Genomic DNA, 15825 nt, shown 5'->3' with positions numbered 1-15825 from the left:
CCGCTCACTGCAAAGGAGAGGAGTCCATGGCGGGGTAACTCAGCTGTGTCCTCGGGGCACTCAGAGGGATGTGTCCCACCTGTGGCTGCAGCTCCACCCTTGGGGAGCCCCCCAGCTTCCCCTGCGCTGCCAGCTGGCCGCACCAGCGGGCTCCTTGAGCTGGGAGGGACAGAGGGGCCCTTTCTCACCCCGATCCGCCCCAGCTGAACGGCGCTGGGAGGGGCAGAGGGGCCCTGCCCACCCCGATCCGCCCCAGCTGAACGGCGCTGGGAGGGGCAGAGGGGCCCTTTCTCACCTCGATCCGCCCCAGCTGAACGGCGCTGCCGGGTCTCGAACCCGCGCACCCGGGACCGTCCCTCGCCGGCTGGGAGGGGGGGGGATTGGGGGCGTGGCCTGGGCGCGCGCCCCGCCCTGATTGGCCGCTGATGTGTGAAAAGTGGCGCGCGGGCGCGAGCCCCGCTCGTGGTGGCGGGAGAGCCGCACGTGGTCGCCGCTCGCGCGGGCCGCGCGCAGCAATGTTCGGGGGCCGGGCTCGGTGCGTGCGGGGCTCGGGGCCGCGGGGCCTCCGGACGGGCACCGCTCCGGGCAGCGCTCCGGGGCACGGCTGGGCACTGCCGGGCAATGCCCGGGCACCGCTCCGCGGGCTGCAGCCCGGGCGGCTCTCCGCTCCCCTGGCTGGGAGGGCGTGTCCCTCCGTGCGCCCCTCGGGGGTTGGGAGGGTGCGGCTCCTCCTCGGCTGCTCGCTCTCTGCAGCGCTGCCGGTGGCCGTGTGCTGCCTGCCCGTTCCCTTCCCTACCCGCCGGCCGTGTGCCGCTGGCCGCTTTTCCGCTTTGGGGCAGCTGCTTCCCTGTTCCCTGTGCAGCCCTCGTGAGCTGGGAATCGGCTCAGTGTGCACCGGGGACCTTTTGGCTGCGCTTTGCAGTCCTGGGGCTTTGCTGCACAGAGAAGCAGCTGCATTAATGTCACCTCTCCATCCGCCTGCTGGAAACGCCCTCCCTGCGTGCCTCTGCCTGATGGAGGCCGTGCTTTGGCTGAGACGTTAAATGGCTGTTGGTTCAATGCCCTTTTGCCCCCTCTCCTGCCCAGTCGTCTCTTCCTGGACACTTCGGAGATCTGGTGGCAGGACCCACCGTCCCTGCAAGCGGAGGCGGCGCCCTGGGATGTGGCCGAGGTGGCAGCCGTGTGCAAGGCGGCAGATGATGGCTCAGAGCCGAGCCCCCAGGAGGGGAACAGCACGGAGGAGCAGGATGTTCAGGACCCGGTGAGTGCCTGCCTGGATGGGAAACCAGCTTTCCAAAGGAAAGGGGCACCTTTTTACACCTGGGGTGTCCCTGCTCCGAGTGCTGCCTCTGAAATTCTTGGTTTGGGATTCAGGAGCTGGAGGCCATCAAAGCCAAACTGCGGGAAATCGAGAAGGAGGATGAGAGGCTGAAGGAGCTGCAGCTGGAAGCTGAGAATCACCTGTTCATGAGCTCAGAAGCAGGTATGGGTTGTCACAGGGTGCTTTTGTCCCTCCCCAGGGACACCTCTGGGGCACAGGGTGACAATTGGAGCCAGAGTATTTGGCTGTGCCTCTCTGGGCAGCTGGGACTGGACACATAAGGTGGGTGAGGGGAGTTCAAGCCTGCTAATGCACCTTCTATCAGCTCTAACCTCCTACCTGTGTGAGCCCAGATGTAGTAAATTAATTTAATTGCATTTAATTCAATCAAGTAATTGAGTTTAGTACCAACAGCCCCAGTAGAGGAGTCACAGTGAAAAGAAAAGGGGCAATGGGGTGGAGGAGGAGGCAGCAATGTGAGGGTTTGGATACACCTGGCTGTGACCAGGGATCTGAGGAGCTCAGGGCTGGCTGTGCTGGGAACAGACAGATGTCCCTCTGTCCATGACAAATCCCTCCTCTCCACAGCTCTCTTCCCACTGACAACCAAGGAGAAGATGGAGGCTGACCAGCGTTCCATCTACGTGGGCAATGTAAGTGGGAGCCCTGCTCAGTGCCCAGCTGGGTGTGTCCCAAATCCCTGGTGTGGATCTGCCCCTCCCCAAAGCCTGGCTGTTCCCATCCCAGGTGTTTCTCCTCTGCCCAGCCCAGCCTGGGAACGTGGCTCATTATCTGCCACTTGTAGCTCATCTGTTGCAGGTGTCAGCTCCCCAAAAAGCCCCCTGGAAGCTGTGGGTTGTGTGGTGTTGCTTGTTCCTTCAATACAGGGCAGGTTGTCTGTTGGGTTTGTGTTCCAGGTGGGAGCACTCAGAGCTGGGAGGGTCCCCTGACCCTCAGCAGGGGCTGAGCTGTGCTGGGGGGGTGAGTGGGGCCAGCTGGGCCCTTTGCCTCCCCTGCTGGATCTACTGCCTTGAGAGGCTGGTCTGGAACAGAGACCAGACAGAGCTAAATGGACAATAGAGGTATTTACTGAAAGGCCTTTAAAGGACACACCTTGGGCAGCACAAGAGCCTGGCCAAGGCTACACCCAGGCTGAATCCAAGATGGATCCCACTCACAAGTTTTTACACTTTTATAAGTTTTGGTTCATCTACACATTGGGTTCAGTTGCCCAATTACAGCTCCAGATCATGAAGTCTCAAGCCCCTGCCTTGCTCCCTTCCCTTCACAGCTGTTTGTGCATTATGGGAAAGGTTGTCCTTGATTCTCCAGCTGGGAAGGGATTGTTTTGTCCAACCACCCTGTGAGGGGACCCTACTAACACCTCATAGGAAGTTTCAGAGTTACGCACCAGGCAGCAGAGAACCTGAAAAATAGAAAACCTAAACTCCAAGGCATCAGAGACCAGAGAGTTGAGGGCTGGGGCTGTCATTGCAGGTGGATTACGGGGGCACAGCAGAAGAGCTGGAGTCTCACTTCAACAGCTGTGGGCAGATCAACCGCGTCACCATCCTCTGTGACAAGTTCTCGGGCCACCCCAAAGGGTCAGTGCAGTGTGCAGGGGGGGCTGGGGGTCTGCAGGGTGTCCCTGGGGCTCTGCTCACACCGTTGCCCACAGCTATGCCTACATCGAGTTCGAGGAGCAGAGCTCCGTGAAGGCTGCGGTGGAGCTGGACGAGAGCATCTTCAGGGGCCGTGTCATCAAGGTGAGAGCTGGGAGGGCCCTGGGGGGTTCTTCCCACCTTTCCCAGCCCTGCCTGCCTGGGGCTGGGCCAAAGCCCAGCTCCAGCAGCCCCTCCCCACCCTGCAGGTGCTGCCCAAGAGGACCAACATGCCCGGCATCAGCAGCACGGACCGCGGTGGCTACCGGGGCTGCTTCCACGCCCGGGGCGGGCTGGGCCGCTGGGGGGGCCCCTATGGGCAGCAGCCCCGGGTGAGGGGAAGGACCTACAGGTGAGTCTGGCTGTGGGGGCTCCTCAGGTGTGCAGCAGGAGGGGCTTTGCTGTGCCCCTCCCACCCCGGTGTGGCTGGGAGGATGGAGGAGGGCTCTGGAGGGAAGGAATATCTGCAATGTTGGAGTTGTCACCCTGTCCCTGCAGGATTTGGGGAGTGGTGGGTGGGCATTGCACTGCCAGCCTGACCAGTCCCAGAGCTGGGCCTGGCTGTGAGGTTCCCCTAGTTTAGGGGGTGTAGCCAAGGGGGATCCCAGGCCTTGGAAGGGTGAGGGAAGGAGCACGGAGTGCTGCCCTTGTGCTTCAGGGTGTTGGTTTTGTTCCTGTCTAGGGGTCGGGCAAGGCTGCTGCCTTGGTATTTTCCATACTAGAAGAGGCTGGACTGCCTGGTGATGCCAATGGGACTAAAATGAGGAGATGGGATTGGAGAGATTTAAAAATATGCCTGCCCAAGCCAAAAAACAGATTAATTTTAAAAATGCCATCTGCCTGGCCGTGAGGATTACTGGTGAGCCCCGTGCTGGGCTGCAGGAGGGAAGATGGGATCTGCTCCATGCTGCCAGCACCCAGGAGAGCTCATCCCACCTCAGCTCTGCCCAGAGGGCTGTGTTTGCACAGAGAACAGGCTCATTCCAGAGAGCACTGTCCTGGGAAGGGAAGAGCTCTCCCAGACCATCAAGACTCCTCCTTATCCCATGGAAAAGGGCTGTCCTGGAGGCTTTGGTTTGGCTCCTACCTGACTGCATGCCTGCCATGCCACTGCTTGGCCATGAAGCTTCTCAGCTCTTCCTACAGCAGCTGGATGCTCCTCCTTCTCTTCCTCTAAGAACCTAAAGACTGTTTCCTTTCCCAAATCCATGGAGCAGGTTTTGGGTTGCAGCTCCAGATCTGATTGCTGGGGAGCTTTTCCTTCATCAGCCCTGGGTGTGACCTTCCTCTTGGGAAGCCTGATGTGCTTTGGGTCTGGTTTTTAGCTCGCTGTGTTTGTACATCCAGGACAGGGGAAAAGCATCTCTTGTTTCTCTGGGAGCCTCTGTATCTCTGTGGTGGTTAAACAAGACCTGGGTGTCACAAAATCCTTCCTCTTTTTTATTTTAGCTGTCAGCAAACCCCTCTTCCCTCCCTCCTGCTTTTATTCCAAGCTCCAGGGGTCAAAGGGTGCTGGCAACTCCTTACTTGACTTTATTTCTTGCATAGCAGCATTACAAAACCACCTTCACTGGTGCAGTTTGGTCTGGTCTCTTCATTCCCATCACCATTCCTGCTCTGGAGTCACATTTGGAGATGGTGGGAGCCCTCCTGGAGGCTCAGGACCAAAGAGCACCACAGGAGCTGGGCACCAGGGAAGTTGAGGGTCCTGGCTCTTCCCTTTCCTGCTGGATTTGTGTTTATGCAGCCCCATGTTTTTAAAGGAAAAGCTTTGTGTTAGAACGGGCAGGCTGGGAACCCGGGCAGACAGCATTCCTGGGAGAAGTTCTGCATGGAAATGGGTTTTATTATGTAATTCTCCCTCTAATCTTTCAGGATCCTTGGTTAGGATTCCTCTAACCCAGATGCAGCAGATGCAACCTGACTCCTAAAGCAGCTTTTCACAGCTCAGGGGCATTGCCAGGCTAAAAATCCCACTGATTTTTTTTCCCCTTTAAGATCTCTAGATTTTTTTAAAGCTTGGGGCCTTAACTCTTCATGTTGTGTTGATATTGTCCTCAGAGCTGCTGAGACTGACCTTGGTTTGAGCTACCCTTAGGCTTAGACTATAAACCAGCTTTTTCTAGGGCTTCTGTTTGATAGGATTATACATTTTTGAGAGTTATTTTTTAATAAAAAACTACTTTGGGATGCTTGGACTCTCTTGTGGAAGAGGCAACACTGAGCTGCCATCTCTGTGAGTGAAAACAGCCAAATTTTTTAAATGAAAATGTTTGTGGATAACAGTGCACAGCTGTGCCTTGTGGAGATGGTGGGAGAGGCTTGAACCTCCCATGATATTCCAGGTGGTTGCTGATAAAATGTACTTTAGTTCTGTTTGAGAAAGTATTTGTAACTGTTACTTATTTTTAAAATAAATGATCCTGCTGTGTGAAGTTCATGTGCAGTTCTGGCTTTGTCCAGGCTCCTGGGATCCCCTGGGGCTGGGCAGATCTGTTATTTTTAGCTGGTTTCTGTGGTTTTGAACTCAGGAGGTGCCTGCAGTAGAGCTGTGTGTGCCTGCATCTCCTCTGCTGAAGCAGGAGTGATGGAGCTGGGGTGCTTTTCAGTGCAATTTGTGCTTGATTCCAGATAAATACCTGCTGCTGATTTGGGAGTCTGTAATTAGAGCAGCAGGGAGCTGCAGGGGAGGAGATGTTAATGGAGATGAATATGGGATGAGCCAGGCAGCTGTGCAATCCCGATGGCTCAATCCATGCCTGGATTGGGTGGGTTTATTCCAGCTGCTCTACCTGGGCTGGGAGCCACTGTGCAGTGTGTCTGGATGAGGTGCAAAGTGGGAACAGCAACCTGAGGCGCCCAGGCAGGGAAACTCCTGGAAAGGTTTGGGTTGGAAGGGACCTTGGAGCTCCTCTTGTGTCAGGGGGGCTTGGAGCAGCCTGGGACAGTGCAAGATGTCCCTATGAGGTGGCTTTAATGTCCCTTCCCACCCAAACCACGCCATGAGGCTGTGAGCACTGGTTTGTGTTTGCTTGAGTACAAATCCAGGCAAACCTTGCAGGTGTCAGGTTTATTTTACACAGAACAAATTTAAATTATTACATAGAATGGAATATTTACAGCACTGCAGGCATGCTCCTGCACACAGGGAATGTTTCCCAGGGGGGTGGGAAGGGCTTCAGCACACCTGCATCATCATGGAGTTCACCATGGTATCAAAAGCCCTGGAGAGGGAAATAAACAGAGATTATTAAAGGAAGCAGCTCATTCTGCACAGCTTTTGTAACAAAACCACTTTCTCACCCTGCCTCTGCCTGGCTTTCTGTAAGCTGGACATGAGGTTTTCCTCTTTACAGCACAAGCTGTTGAGGGATTAATGACTTTTAATTAAGCTGAGGTAAGGACAGGTCTTATCCTGGCTGCTGCTCTGTGGCTGCAAAGTTGTTCTTGCCAAGGCCACAGAAAGTCCCAATTTATTGAAATTCCCTGTGAGGTTACAATGGGAATGGGGGACACTGACCCTCACAGGTGAGGAATTCCATGTGCTGAATGTTTGTCCCTCCCCAAGGACAAACCCTGGACAAGGGCACTTGTTCACTCTTTAACCTGTTCTACTTACTACACTTTAATATTCACAATTATTAAATTTGCAGAAGACCTCTAGGACCATCAAGTCCAACTATTGTTACCTCTATTTTCAGGTAGTTTTTTCTCCCCCCAAAAATACATTTTCTTGGCTCAATGTTTGTAACCCCAGTTCTGAGGCTGTGAGAATTCAGTAGAACTTTTTATGACACCATCAGTTTTTCATGAGTAGGAATGGCCCCAAACCAACACCACCGTTCTCATTAAGGCTCCTAGAACACACACCTGAGCTGGCCAACCACAGGTTGGTCCTGTGGCATCAGAGGAGCCCTGAAAATGCCAGGAAGGTGTCAGAGATCCCTGTGGGCAAGCCACTCACCTGGAATGGATCCTGTCCCCAGGGTTGTAGAAGGGGTTACACATGATGTCTGTGTAGGAATTGTGCAGCTTCCGGAACATCTGCAAAGGGAGGAGAGGTGAACCCATCAATTGTTGGCTCCTCAGCAGTCCTGGGGAGCTGGGAGGGCCAGGGGGGCTGTGCTGTGGGGCACTCACGCTGCGGATCTCGTTGTCCCTCAGGGCTGTGTTGGAGGAATCCACCACCATGACAAACTTCACCTTGGAGTTGGTCACGTAGCCATAGCTGGGCAGGGGTCAAGGAGCTGCTCCCACACAGCCAGAAAGCAGCTGGACTGTGCCCAGAGGGACAAACTGACAGGAAACATGGGGGAACCTCCTCATGAGGGGCAGGCACAGAGCTGTTCTCTCTGTGACAGGGACAGCACCCAGGGAATGGCTGCAGCTGGGCCAGGGCAGGTTTAGGGTGGAGATCAGGGAAAGGTTCTTCCCTCAAAGGGTGCTGGGCACTGCCCAGGCTCCCCAGGGAATGGGCATGGCCCCGAGGCTGCCAGAGCTCCAGGAACCTCTGGACAATGCTCTCAGGGATGCCCAGGGTGGGGTTGGACTGGATGATCCCTTCCAGCTCAGGATATTCTGAGATTAAATTAAACCCACAATGGCCTGGCCCAAGGCTTGACAAAGATACACCTTGTAGTCTTCAGTGGGGTAGAGGAGCCCCAGGTAGAGCTCCCTCTGGTCCACCAGGGCTTTGCCCATGGCTGAGATCTTCTCATCCACCACGTCCAGGGAGGTGTGCACGGTGTAGTGGAACTTCAGCTCGTTCTCTGTGGGGACACTCCGGATGTACAGGGGGTAATTCTGGGAGCAGAGCAAGCCACACTGCCTGGAACTGCTGCTGCCAGAGCTGGTTAACCCTTTATGTTCCCAGCACAGCACCTCTGGAGCACAGCTGTCCCCATGGCAGGAGAACCACTTGCACAGGCAGCACACAAGGCTCAGGTCTCTGCGCTCTCCTGTCCCAGCAGAGCCTGTGCCTGTCTGTCCCAAGGAAAACCCCTCTGTCCATGCAGCAGGGCAGCCCAGAGCACCCTTGCACTGTGCCTGTGCTGGCTGCCCCAGCCCTGCTCCTGCCCAGCCCATTTCCCCCAGTGGCTGCCCCCTGCTCTGTTCTGCTTCCCTCACCCCCATCCAGACCCCACAACCCGAGATCCTGCCCATTCCCCTCTCCCCTACCCCACAGCCCCAGTCCTGCTAAGACCCTAAAACCAGAGTCCCTCACCTTTTCCCACACCCCACTGATCTCTTCCACAACCTGAGGCCCAGCCCCTCTGCCCTCACCCTTCCCCAGACCCCACTAATCCCCTGTTTTCCTCAACCCCACAACCTGCCCCAGCCCTGTTCAGACCCCAAAACCACAGTCCCGGCCTCTTTCCTCTCAGCATTCCCCAGACCCCACTGACTCCCTGTTCCCCTCAACCCCACAACCTGAAATCCTGCCCTTCCCCTCTCCCATACCCCACAACCTCCTCGGCCCTGGGGAGCCCCGGCCCTGCTGAGACCCCGAAATCACAGCCCCGGCCTCTTTCCCCTCACTCCTCCCCAGACCCCACTGACCCCTGTTCCCCTCAGCCCCACAACCTGAGGCCTCTGCTCCCCGTTCAACCTCGCTGCTCCACCCGGCCCCACTCAGGCCTCATGACGCCATCTGGGCCCTCTGTCCCGGTGTCCCCCCGGCCCGCACACCGTGTCCCGCTGTCCCATATCCCCGTGTCCCGCTGTCCGCACCTCCTTGGCGATCACGGCGATGCACACCGCCATCTTGGCCCCGCCCCTTCCCGGCCCCTCCGGGTCACGTGGGGCGCGCGCGGTGTCGCGGTCACGTGGCGCGGCGCGGTCACGTGGCGCGCGCGGCCCGGTTGCCATGGCGAGCGCGGCGCCGGGGCCGCGGGGCCTGCGCTGGGCCCTGGGCCCGCTGGGGCTCTGCTGGGCCCTGCTGGGCCCCGCCACCGCCACCGCCCCCAACATCGTCCTGCTGCTCATGGACGACGTGAGTGCGGCACCGCGGGGCCCGGGGTGGTGTCGTCCCGCGGGGGGGTGACATGGAGGGACGGGTGTGCGGGGCCCGGAGCGCTGTGCGGCTGAGAGGGGACCGGGAGCCGGGCGGGTCCGGCTGAGAAGGGACCGGGAGCCGGGCAGGTCCGGCCGGGGAAGGGCAGGCTGACAGGGGTGCCATCAATCCGTACAAACGTTCCCCTGGGTGTCACAGGACGGTGCCAGGCTGTTCCCAGGGGTGTCCAGGGACAGGAGGAGCAGCAGCGACCACGAACCAAACCCGAGAAGTTCCCTCTGAACACGAGGGAGAGCCTGTGCGCATGGAGTGTGGCAGAGCCCTGGCACAGCTGCCCAGGGATGTGAGGTCACCTGTCTGGAGCCATCCCAAACCCACCTGGACGTGTCCCTGTGTCACCTGCCCCACGTGTCCCTGCCTTGGGCTGGGTGATCTCCAGAGCTCCCTTCCTACCCAGATGATTGTTGATCACAAGGAGGGGCTTGGTGACCTCCTGAAAAACTAAACAAGGAAAGTAATTCTACTCATTATGGCTCTCTGAACTGGGAAGAGAAAAAATGACAGTAGATGATTAAAGAGCTGAAATTATCACAGATTTATTTCTAACTCAAAATCTTTTCAATTTTTCACCCTTGGCCACATTGATAAGGAATTATATTCATTTCCAACACATTCAGGTCGCTGCCATCTACCCAGTTTGCTTCTCTCCTAATAATTTCCTGTCCCCTTCCAGGTGTGTTTGTGGTGGAAATGTGTTTGTTGCTGTTTGAAGTTACCCAAGGAGCTCACGAGGGTGGGCAAACCTTCCCTTTTTGCCAGTTTATCCTGCCCATTGTTCCATGGTGTTCCCACATCCCTGAGCAGGACAATCCCCTGCTTTTCCAGCCAGCTGAGCCTCTGGCAGGGGCTGCCCAGGCAGGTTTGGAGTCTCCAGCCCAGGAGGTGTCCAGGGAAGGACTGGAGGTGGCACTCAGTGCTCTGGGCTGGGGACAGGGTGGGGACTGGGCACAGCTTGGACTCTCAGAGTATTTCCCAAGCTCAGTGATTTCAGTTTTCCATTCAGGAGTGTTTCCCCCTCCCAGGCTGGCATTTGTAATTTTCCAGAGGAAAGCTCTCTGGGACAGGGGTTCTCCCACTCTGGAAGTGTTGGTACAGCACAAGGCTCCTTCCTGTCTGCAGCTTCTGTGAACTATTGATTTATTTAATATGTTCATTACAAACACCTCTCCCTGGGTTTTTTCCCTTCACCCTCTGTGACTCTGGAATTAGAGCAATGTGAGGTTCTTTTCGTCTTTCTTCCTTGATGATAAAGCAAAATCAAGAACTTGGGGGTGAATCCATTGGATCCATTTTAATCCCTTATCCCAGAGGGAACCATTTAATTGCTCCTTAACTCAGAAGCCATCTCTGCAATGATTTCCTTGTCCAAGGGGATGGCACCAGGTGGTTCCCTGAGGATCTGGATGCATCCATGGCTCACCTGACACACACCTTGCCTTTCCCAAAGCACAGCAGAACTCCCAGCACCTGTGGTGCTCGTTCAGCTGCTCCCTTCCAGAACCTTCTGCCTGGAGCTGAGCTTTTGCCAGGAATGGTTTCCAGCAGGGAGCACAGAGCCCTGATGGGAATGCTGTGGTTCTCCTGGTGTGTGTGACCCTGGGGATCAGGAGGAAGAGCAGGGTGGAGGCACAGCCCTGCAGATAAGCACAGGGACTGGTGCTGCCTCTGGCAGGTTCCTCTGGCTTTTCCTGCAGTGCTGCCTTGGAGTTCAGGCCTTGTCCTTGTGTTTTCAGTCCTGCAGAGGGACAGGCCCAGAGGCTGAGGTGGAATCCTGGCCTCCAGCACAGACAGCAGGGCAGGCACTGAGGGCTCAGACATGGCAGCTGCACAGCCCTGAGTAAACCACGTGTAACTTCCTCTTCCTCCTTGCTCCGGGTGTGCCTCAGGCCTCTGAGTAACAGTGAAGGCACTGGGCTTCTTGCAAGTGCTTTAATCCCTGTTAATAAATCATTTAATCCTCAATTTTCCACCCACCAGGAGAAAGTGTGAGAGTTCCCTGCTCCACAGGGCTGGCAGAGATCATTTGTGTCACATTTGTGTCACATTTGTGAGGTGATGAGTAGGGAGATGAGCACTGTAAACATTTATAAATTAAAGGGTACAATGAAAGTGTTACGTGGGCCCAAAAATGTGCTTGTGGAAAGGACTTTGACATCTTCTGGTGTGTTCCTTTTACAGATGGGCTGGGGGGATTTGGGAGCTTTGGGAGAGCCTTCTAAGGAAACCCCTAACCTAGACCAGATGGCTGCAGAAGGGATGCTGTTCCTGGATTTTTACACTGCCAGCCCCCTCTGCTCTCCCTGTAAGTACACTGCACTTGGAACCGAGTCAGCATGAGGAACATCTCCTCCCTCTGAGGGGTTTGGGGTGTTTGCCAGCCTCTGACGTGGGCTAACAACCAAACCAGTGCCTGCCCTCAGGCCAGAGATCAGATTTGCTGCTTTGATCTCGCATTTTGCTCCCTTCTTATTTCTGTTTGGATTGGAAACCCGACAGCCCTCAGTTTGTACAAAGCACTGCTTCAGTGATCAGTGCAGCTGAAGGATTTTTGTACCATTTCAGTTCAGTGCTCCAGCCCCAGTCTTTACATTTTTTTAATCTTTCTCATTTTGGGTTAAACAAAGCAGGATCTGATCTGTTGCTGGACATATTTGGTCTGATTCTGTTGGCTCTGGTGAGACTTTCATGCAAGGAAAGGCAGCAGTTTGTGTCCTGCTTTTGACCCTGGTGTCTTACAAGACTCCTGGGACAGGGACAAGAGATAAAAGGAACGTTTGGGTCTGGGAGAGGCAGATATTTTTCTCCTTGTTGTTTTTTTTTTCTGTGAGGTGGTTTCTTTCTTTTTTTCTTTTTTCCCTGATTAGCTGCCAAGAACTAAAATGAAGCAAAAATGAAGAACAGGGGCTTTTTATTTGGGCTCTCATTTAGGATAGCACTTGCCAGTGTGTAGATGATGTCCTTGCTCAGAAAAGGCATTTAAAATATGCTGAAATCCTGCTAAGCCAGTGGTGGCACTGCATATGCTTGAAGTTAAACATCTGTTTAAATATTCCCTGCAGTCAGGACTTGACTTTTATTGTCAAAGCTGGACAGCTCTTTCTTTATATTTCATGATTTTTGTTCAGTCAAGCTCGAAAGCTTAGCCTTGAGCATCTAATCAGTTTGTGCTAGGATTTCCTCTTAAATACATTATAAATATATATATAACTGAGCTGTAAGGGTTCCTCCTTTGACTATTCAAAGCAATGACTCTTCAGTGTGGCTAATTTAATAAAGGGGCCAAATTTCAGCTGGAATAACTCAAATGATGCATCAGAAGTGATTCTCCCCATGGCTCATGGGAGAGTGTGAGTGATTTAGTGGCTGGCTGTGACAAGGGGACACTGACACACTCCAGTCGGTGTGCAGCCCTCATCCTCCTACAATGATATTATATAACAATATAATAGCTATATTCAGGTTTCAATTCCTGGGTATGAAGCAGAGAATGGCTGTAAAGAAGTGCTTGTGTTGTTTGCAGCAAGGGCAGCCCTGCTGACGGGCCGGCTCCCGGTCAGGAACGGCTTTTACACCACCAATGGACACGCCAGGAACGGTAGGAGCCTCATCCCTCACCTCCCTTCCTCTCCTGATTTCCCTCTGGGCCTTGCAGGAAGTTTCTCTTTGGACAAAGGGGATCTTCCCCATGGATGTTCCAGAATGCCACCAAACCCTGTTAAGTGCTGTAATAAGTGTGAATTTTATTGCTTCCTCCTCCTCAAATGAAGAGGATAAACCAGGCTGCTTGATCCATTTGTTTCTGCTGGCTGAGAAATGTTTCCTCTGGGCAGGGGAGCTGGGGTCTGGTGAAGGACAATCAGGTGGGGGTGTAAAACCCACAGGGGAGAGCTGGCTGCTCACAGGTTTATTCAGCAGGCAGATTTCCACCCAGTTGCAGAGCAGGTTTCCATCCCTCGTGCCCCTGGTGCTTCCAGGGAAGGTCCCTGGGTTGGTTTGGGTCCCAGAGTGACAAATGCCACGTGCTGGGACGTGGCTGGGCAGGAAGCAGCAGCCTGGGGTTGATTCCCTGAGCACAGTCACACCTGAGAGCCTCAGGGGCTGAGGGACACTCTTCATTTCCCTCAGAATCACAGAGTGAATGAGGTTGGAAAAGACCTTTGGGATCATCAAGTCCAACCCATAATAGCAGATCAGCCCTTGCAGTCTGAGCACCTTTATTGATTATTTGGGTTAGGAAAAAGCTGCCTTCGTTTTAGAAAACACAAAGGAAATTTGCAGCATAAAGACCACTCCTAAAGCACCTGATTTTCTATGACATCTCCCTTTCAAGGGTCTCACCTCCAGTCTGGGGTGGCTGCTCCCTATTTCATTTGCCCTCATGCATAAGTGGGTGGAAATGTCCCTTTGGTCTCCCTGGATCAGTTTATTCTCTCTATCCCATGGGAGGACTTCCAAGGAATGCCATTGCTGGGACTCCAAATGAGTTGCTACTTCTGATCCAGTACATGAGCTGTGTGCTGTAATATTTTGAAGAGTCAGAAAGGTGGTTTTGATTTGTTTTCCACAGCATACACACCACAGGACATAGTAGGAGGAATCCCAGATTCTGAATTACTGCTTCCAGAGCTCCTGAAGAAAGCTGGTTACACCAATAAGATCATTGGCAAATGGTAAATTTATTTGGAGGTCTCTTGCTTTGAGATTTCACTCTGTGTGTGTTGGGAAGGAGCAGCAATAAAAACAGAATTACAGGGAAAAAAAAAACTGTTTTGAAGCTGAAATGTCCAACTTTGGAAAGTGTGATGGATCTTCCCCCTGCTGGGATCAATTCCTGAGTGTTCCCATTACAAGTGCTTACACATGTCTTCATACAAAGAGTTGATGAGGTTTTATGTGTGTATTTGTATTTATAAACTCCTCAACTCTGGGCTTTTATCCACACCTCACACCACTTATTTGATCAGAAAACACCAGGATATTCTGTTGGAATTTGCCTTGAGCATCTACGTGGTTTTCATCTTTGACTCTTGCTATATTTTGGGACTTTATTAGTGAACTGAATTCCTGTGGAAAGTAACAGGAATTTCTTTATCAGTTTCATTAATAAGTTAGAGAAGACTGAGTTTGAATTGTGCTTGGATTCACCTGCTGGAATTGGGAGAAAAGCAAAGCACCCTAAGACAGTGAATTATTTATCAGCACAAATCCAGGCAGGAGAATGGCCTTGAGGGATCAGCTCAGTGGGCTGGGTGCAATCAGCTGCAGTTCAGTGCTAATAAATGGAAATTCATACACCCAGGGAAAAGGAATAAACAAGGCAAATGCAGATTGGTGCCAGTTCCTTGGAAAAAAAAAGGCAAATCTGGAAGGACCTGCAGCTGTTAGCAGGAATAGGACTAAGTAGGAATGTGCAGGGCATTATTGTGCATCCAAAAACTTCTCCTGGTCAGGGCTGGGAGTGATACCCTGGAGAGGTGTGAAGAAATGCAGGGTAAAACTGGGGTCTCATCCTGGCCTCACAGAGGTTTTCCAGCAGAAAATTTTCTTATTGTTTCATCATCCCTTCTATAATCTCTTCAGGGTGTCCTGTGACAGTAAATTCCATGGTTTAATTATAAGTTTGCAAGTCAAGTATTTTCCATGACCAGTGAGGAATTTGTTGTGTTTCATTAAATCTCAGTTTTTTGTGCTGTAAGATGCAGAGACTGATCTGGATCTCAGTCACTGTTTAATGTCTCTGTAAGTTCTTTTAGGGCTTTTGTAGAATGAGATGTTTTTTCCATCTGCCCTGTTGTAGGAACAGCCAGGAATAACTTTGTGTTCCCACATCTACCAAAGGGGAAGGGATGGAATCCTGCAGGTCAGACCTGCAGTGGCAGTTACATCACCAAGCTGTAACCAGAGCTGAAATGAGGATTCTTTCTGTAATAACTCATTTGGAACAGCTCAGAGTAACTCCAAGGATCGTTTTACCCCAGGGAATGCATTTTATGCCCTTTATGCTCAGAAGGTGCAGAGGAGGGTGACACAAAGTGCACAGGGGCAGATCCAGGCTCATGAGGGGAAGATGGAATGGTTAAATAAACATTGAGCCACCAAGATCCCCATTAGAGACAGAGAGCACGGGGATTCTGTCTTCAAGGTGCTATAAATGCAGGAAATGTAGAATTTGCAGTACAAAACCTGGAGATTAGAGAGGAGCTTCATCTGGAAGTTAAGGATGGAAGATTTTCAAGCTGCACAGTAGAGAGGAGCAGTCATCAGGAGTAGCTAAATGTGTTTTATGTCCACATGTGCACACAAAAACCTCATTTCATTTCCATTCAGGTCTCTTTGTACCGTTTTGGCAGCGTGAATGCTCCATAAAGGGGATGAGGATGGAATGGTGCATTTCATGAGCCCTGCCTTGTGTTTTTACAGCTCAGTGGGATAAAAGGGACTTGTCATAGATCAGAATCCTTAAGTGAAACATTATGTGCATCTCTGCAGTGGTTTGGGGCAGTGTAGTCCATCAGTGCTGATCATCAGACAGCATGGGAGAAGACACCAGTGGAAGGAAAAAATGGAAAACAGTGATTGGAGAGTAAATAAAATGGAATATAAGTGAGCACTGGGGTGAGTCTGCATGGCTGTGCTTGCAACAAGTGTGAGAGAGCTCAAGACACTGCTCTGGAGTCATTTATGTGATTGAAATGCTTTGAGTTTTGATTTCTTAGGCAGAGACTGTGTTCTTGCATGCTGTTCTGATGAGCTGAGGTGTGGTTTCTGTG

The 15825-nt window shown here is 52.9% G+C and overlaps 3 protein-coding genes across 8 annotated transcripts in view; 2 read left to right on the top strand and 1 right to left on the bottom strand.

The window, feature by feature from the left end:
• Window positions 1-515: 515 nt before the first annotated feature.
• Window positions 516-5411, top strand: PABPN1L (PABPN1 like, cytoplasmic). The gene is made up of 8 exons (XM_077185227.1): window positions 516-719; window positions 923-1261; window positions 1375-1483; window positions 1910-1974; window positions 2819-2925; window positions 3000-3087; window positions 3192-3334; window positions 3665-5411. Exons 1-8 carry the CDS (start codon window positions 516-518, stop codon window positions 3702-3704), a joined length of 1095 nt encoding a protein of 364 aa, XP_077041342.1. The 3' UTR covers window positions 3705-5411.
• A 626-nt stretch (window positions 5412-6037) lies between these two features.
• On the bottom strand, window positions 6038-8836 carry TRAPPC2L (trafficking protein particle complex subunit 2L). 2 transcript variants are annotated; one of them, XM_054641027.2, is made up of 5 exons: window positions 8713-8836; window positions 7613-7785; window positions 7123-7210; window positions 6947-7026; window positions 6038-6206 (listed from the first exon to the last, which is right to left on the bottom strand). In XM_054641027.2, the coding sequence occupies exons 1-5, from the start codon at window positions 8743-8745 to the stop codon at window positions 6161-6163; spliced, it is 420 nt and encodes a 139-aa protein (XP_054497002.1). In that variant the 5' UTR covers window positions 8746-8836; the 3' UTR covers window positions 6038-6160. The 2 variants fall into 2 exon arrangements, with proteins under 2 accessions (XP_054497002.1, XP_054497001.2); XM_054641026.2 differs by having other exon boundaries at window positions 7613-7965; window positions 8713-8762.
• The window catches only part of GALNS (galactosamine (N-acetyl)-6-sulfatase), a 43972-nt gene continuing 36954 nt past the window's right edge, over window positions 8808-15825 (top strand). Inside the window, exons 1-4 of one of the 5 annotated variants that reach the window (XM_054641020.2) lie at window positions 8808-8974; window positions 11234-11357; window positions 12576-12650; window positions 13623-13725. In XM_054641020.2, coding sequence (XP_054496995.1) covers window positions 8849-8974; window positions 11234-11357; window positions 12576-12650; window positions 13623-13725 — 428 coding nt within the window. In that variant the 5' untranslated portion in view covers window positions 8808-8848. Of the gene's footprint in view, window positions 8975-11233; window positions 11358-12575; window positions 12651-13622; window positions 13726-15544; window positions 15671-15825 lie in introns of those variants that run through there. The other 4 variants (XM_077185194.1, XM_054641021.2, XM_077185195.1 and 1 more) reach the window with 4 other exon arrangements.

Source organism: Agelaius phoeniceus, chromosome 12, assembly GCF_051311805.1.
Source record: "Agelaius phoeniceus isolate bAgePho1 chromosome 12, bAgePho1.hap1, whole genome shotgun sequence".
Lineage (NCBI taxonomy): Eukaryota > Metazoa > Chordata > Aves > Passeriformes > Icteridae > Agelaius > Agelaius phoeniceus.
The sequence above is the reverse complement of the archived record's forward strand: the minus strand, read 5'-3'. Positions and strand labels throughout refer to the sequence as shown.

Excerpts from the sequence above, each read along its gene's own strand:
- PABPN1L (XM_077185227.1), top strand. The coding sequence starts at position 516 with ATGTTCGGGGGCCGGGCTCGGTGCGTGCGGGGCTCGGGGCCGCGGGGC. Across the intron at positions 1,262-1,374 it reads AGCAGGATGTTCAGGACCCG|GAGCTGGAGGCCATCAAAGC; the intron begins GTGAGTGCCTGC and ends TTTGGGATTCAG. Across the intron at positions 1,484-1,909 it reads GTTCATGAGCTCAGAAGCAG|CTCTCTTCCCACTGACAACC; the intron begins GTATGGGTTGTC and ends TCCTCTCCACAG.
- TRAPPC2L (XM_054641026.2), bottom strand. The coding sequence starts at position 8,745 with ATGGCGGTGTGCATCGCCGTGATCGCCAAGGAG. Across the intron at positions 7,966-8,712 it reads TCGCCGTGATCGCCAAGGAG|ACAGGCACAGGCTCTGCTGG; the intron begins GTGCGGACAGCG and ends TCCTTGGGACAG. Across the intron at positions 7,027-7,122 it reads GGGACAACGAGATCCGCAGC|ATGTTCCGGAAGCTGCACAA; the intron begins GTGAGTGCCCCA and ends CTCCCTTTGCAG.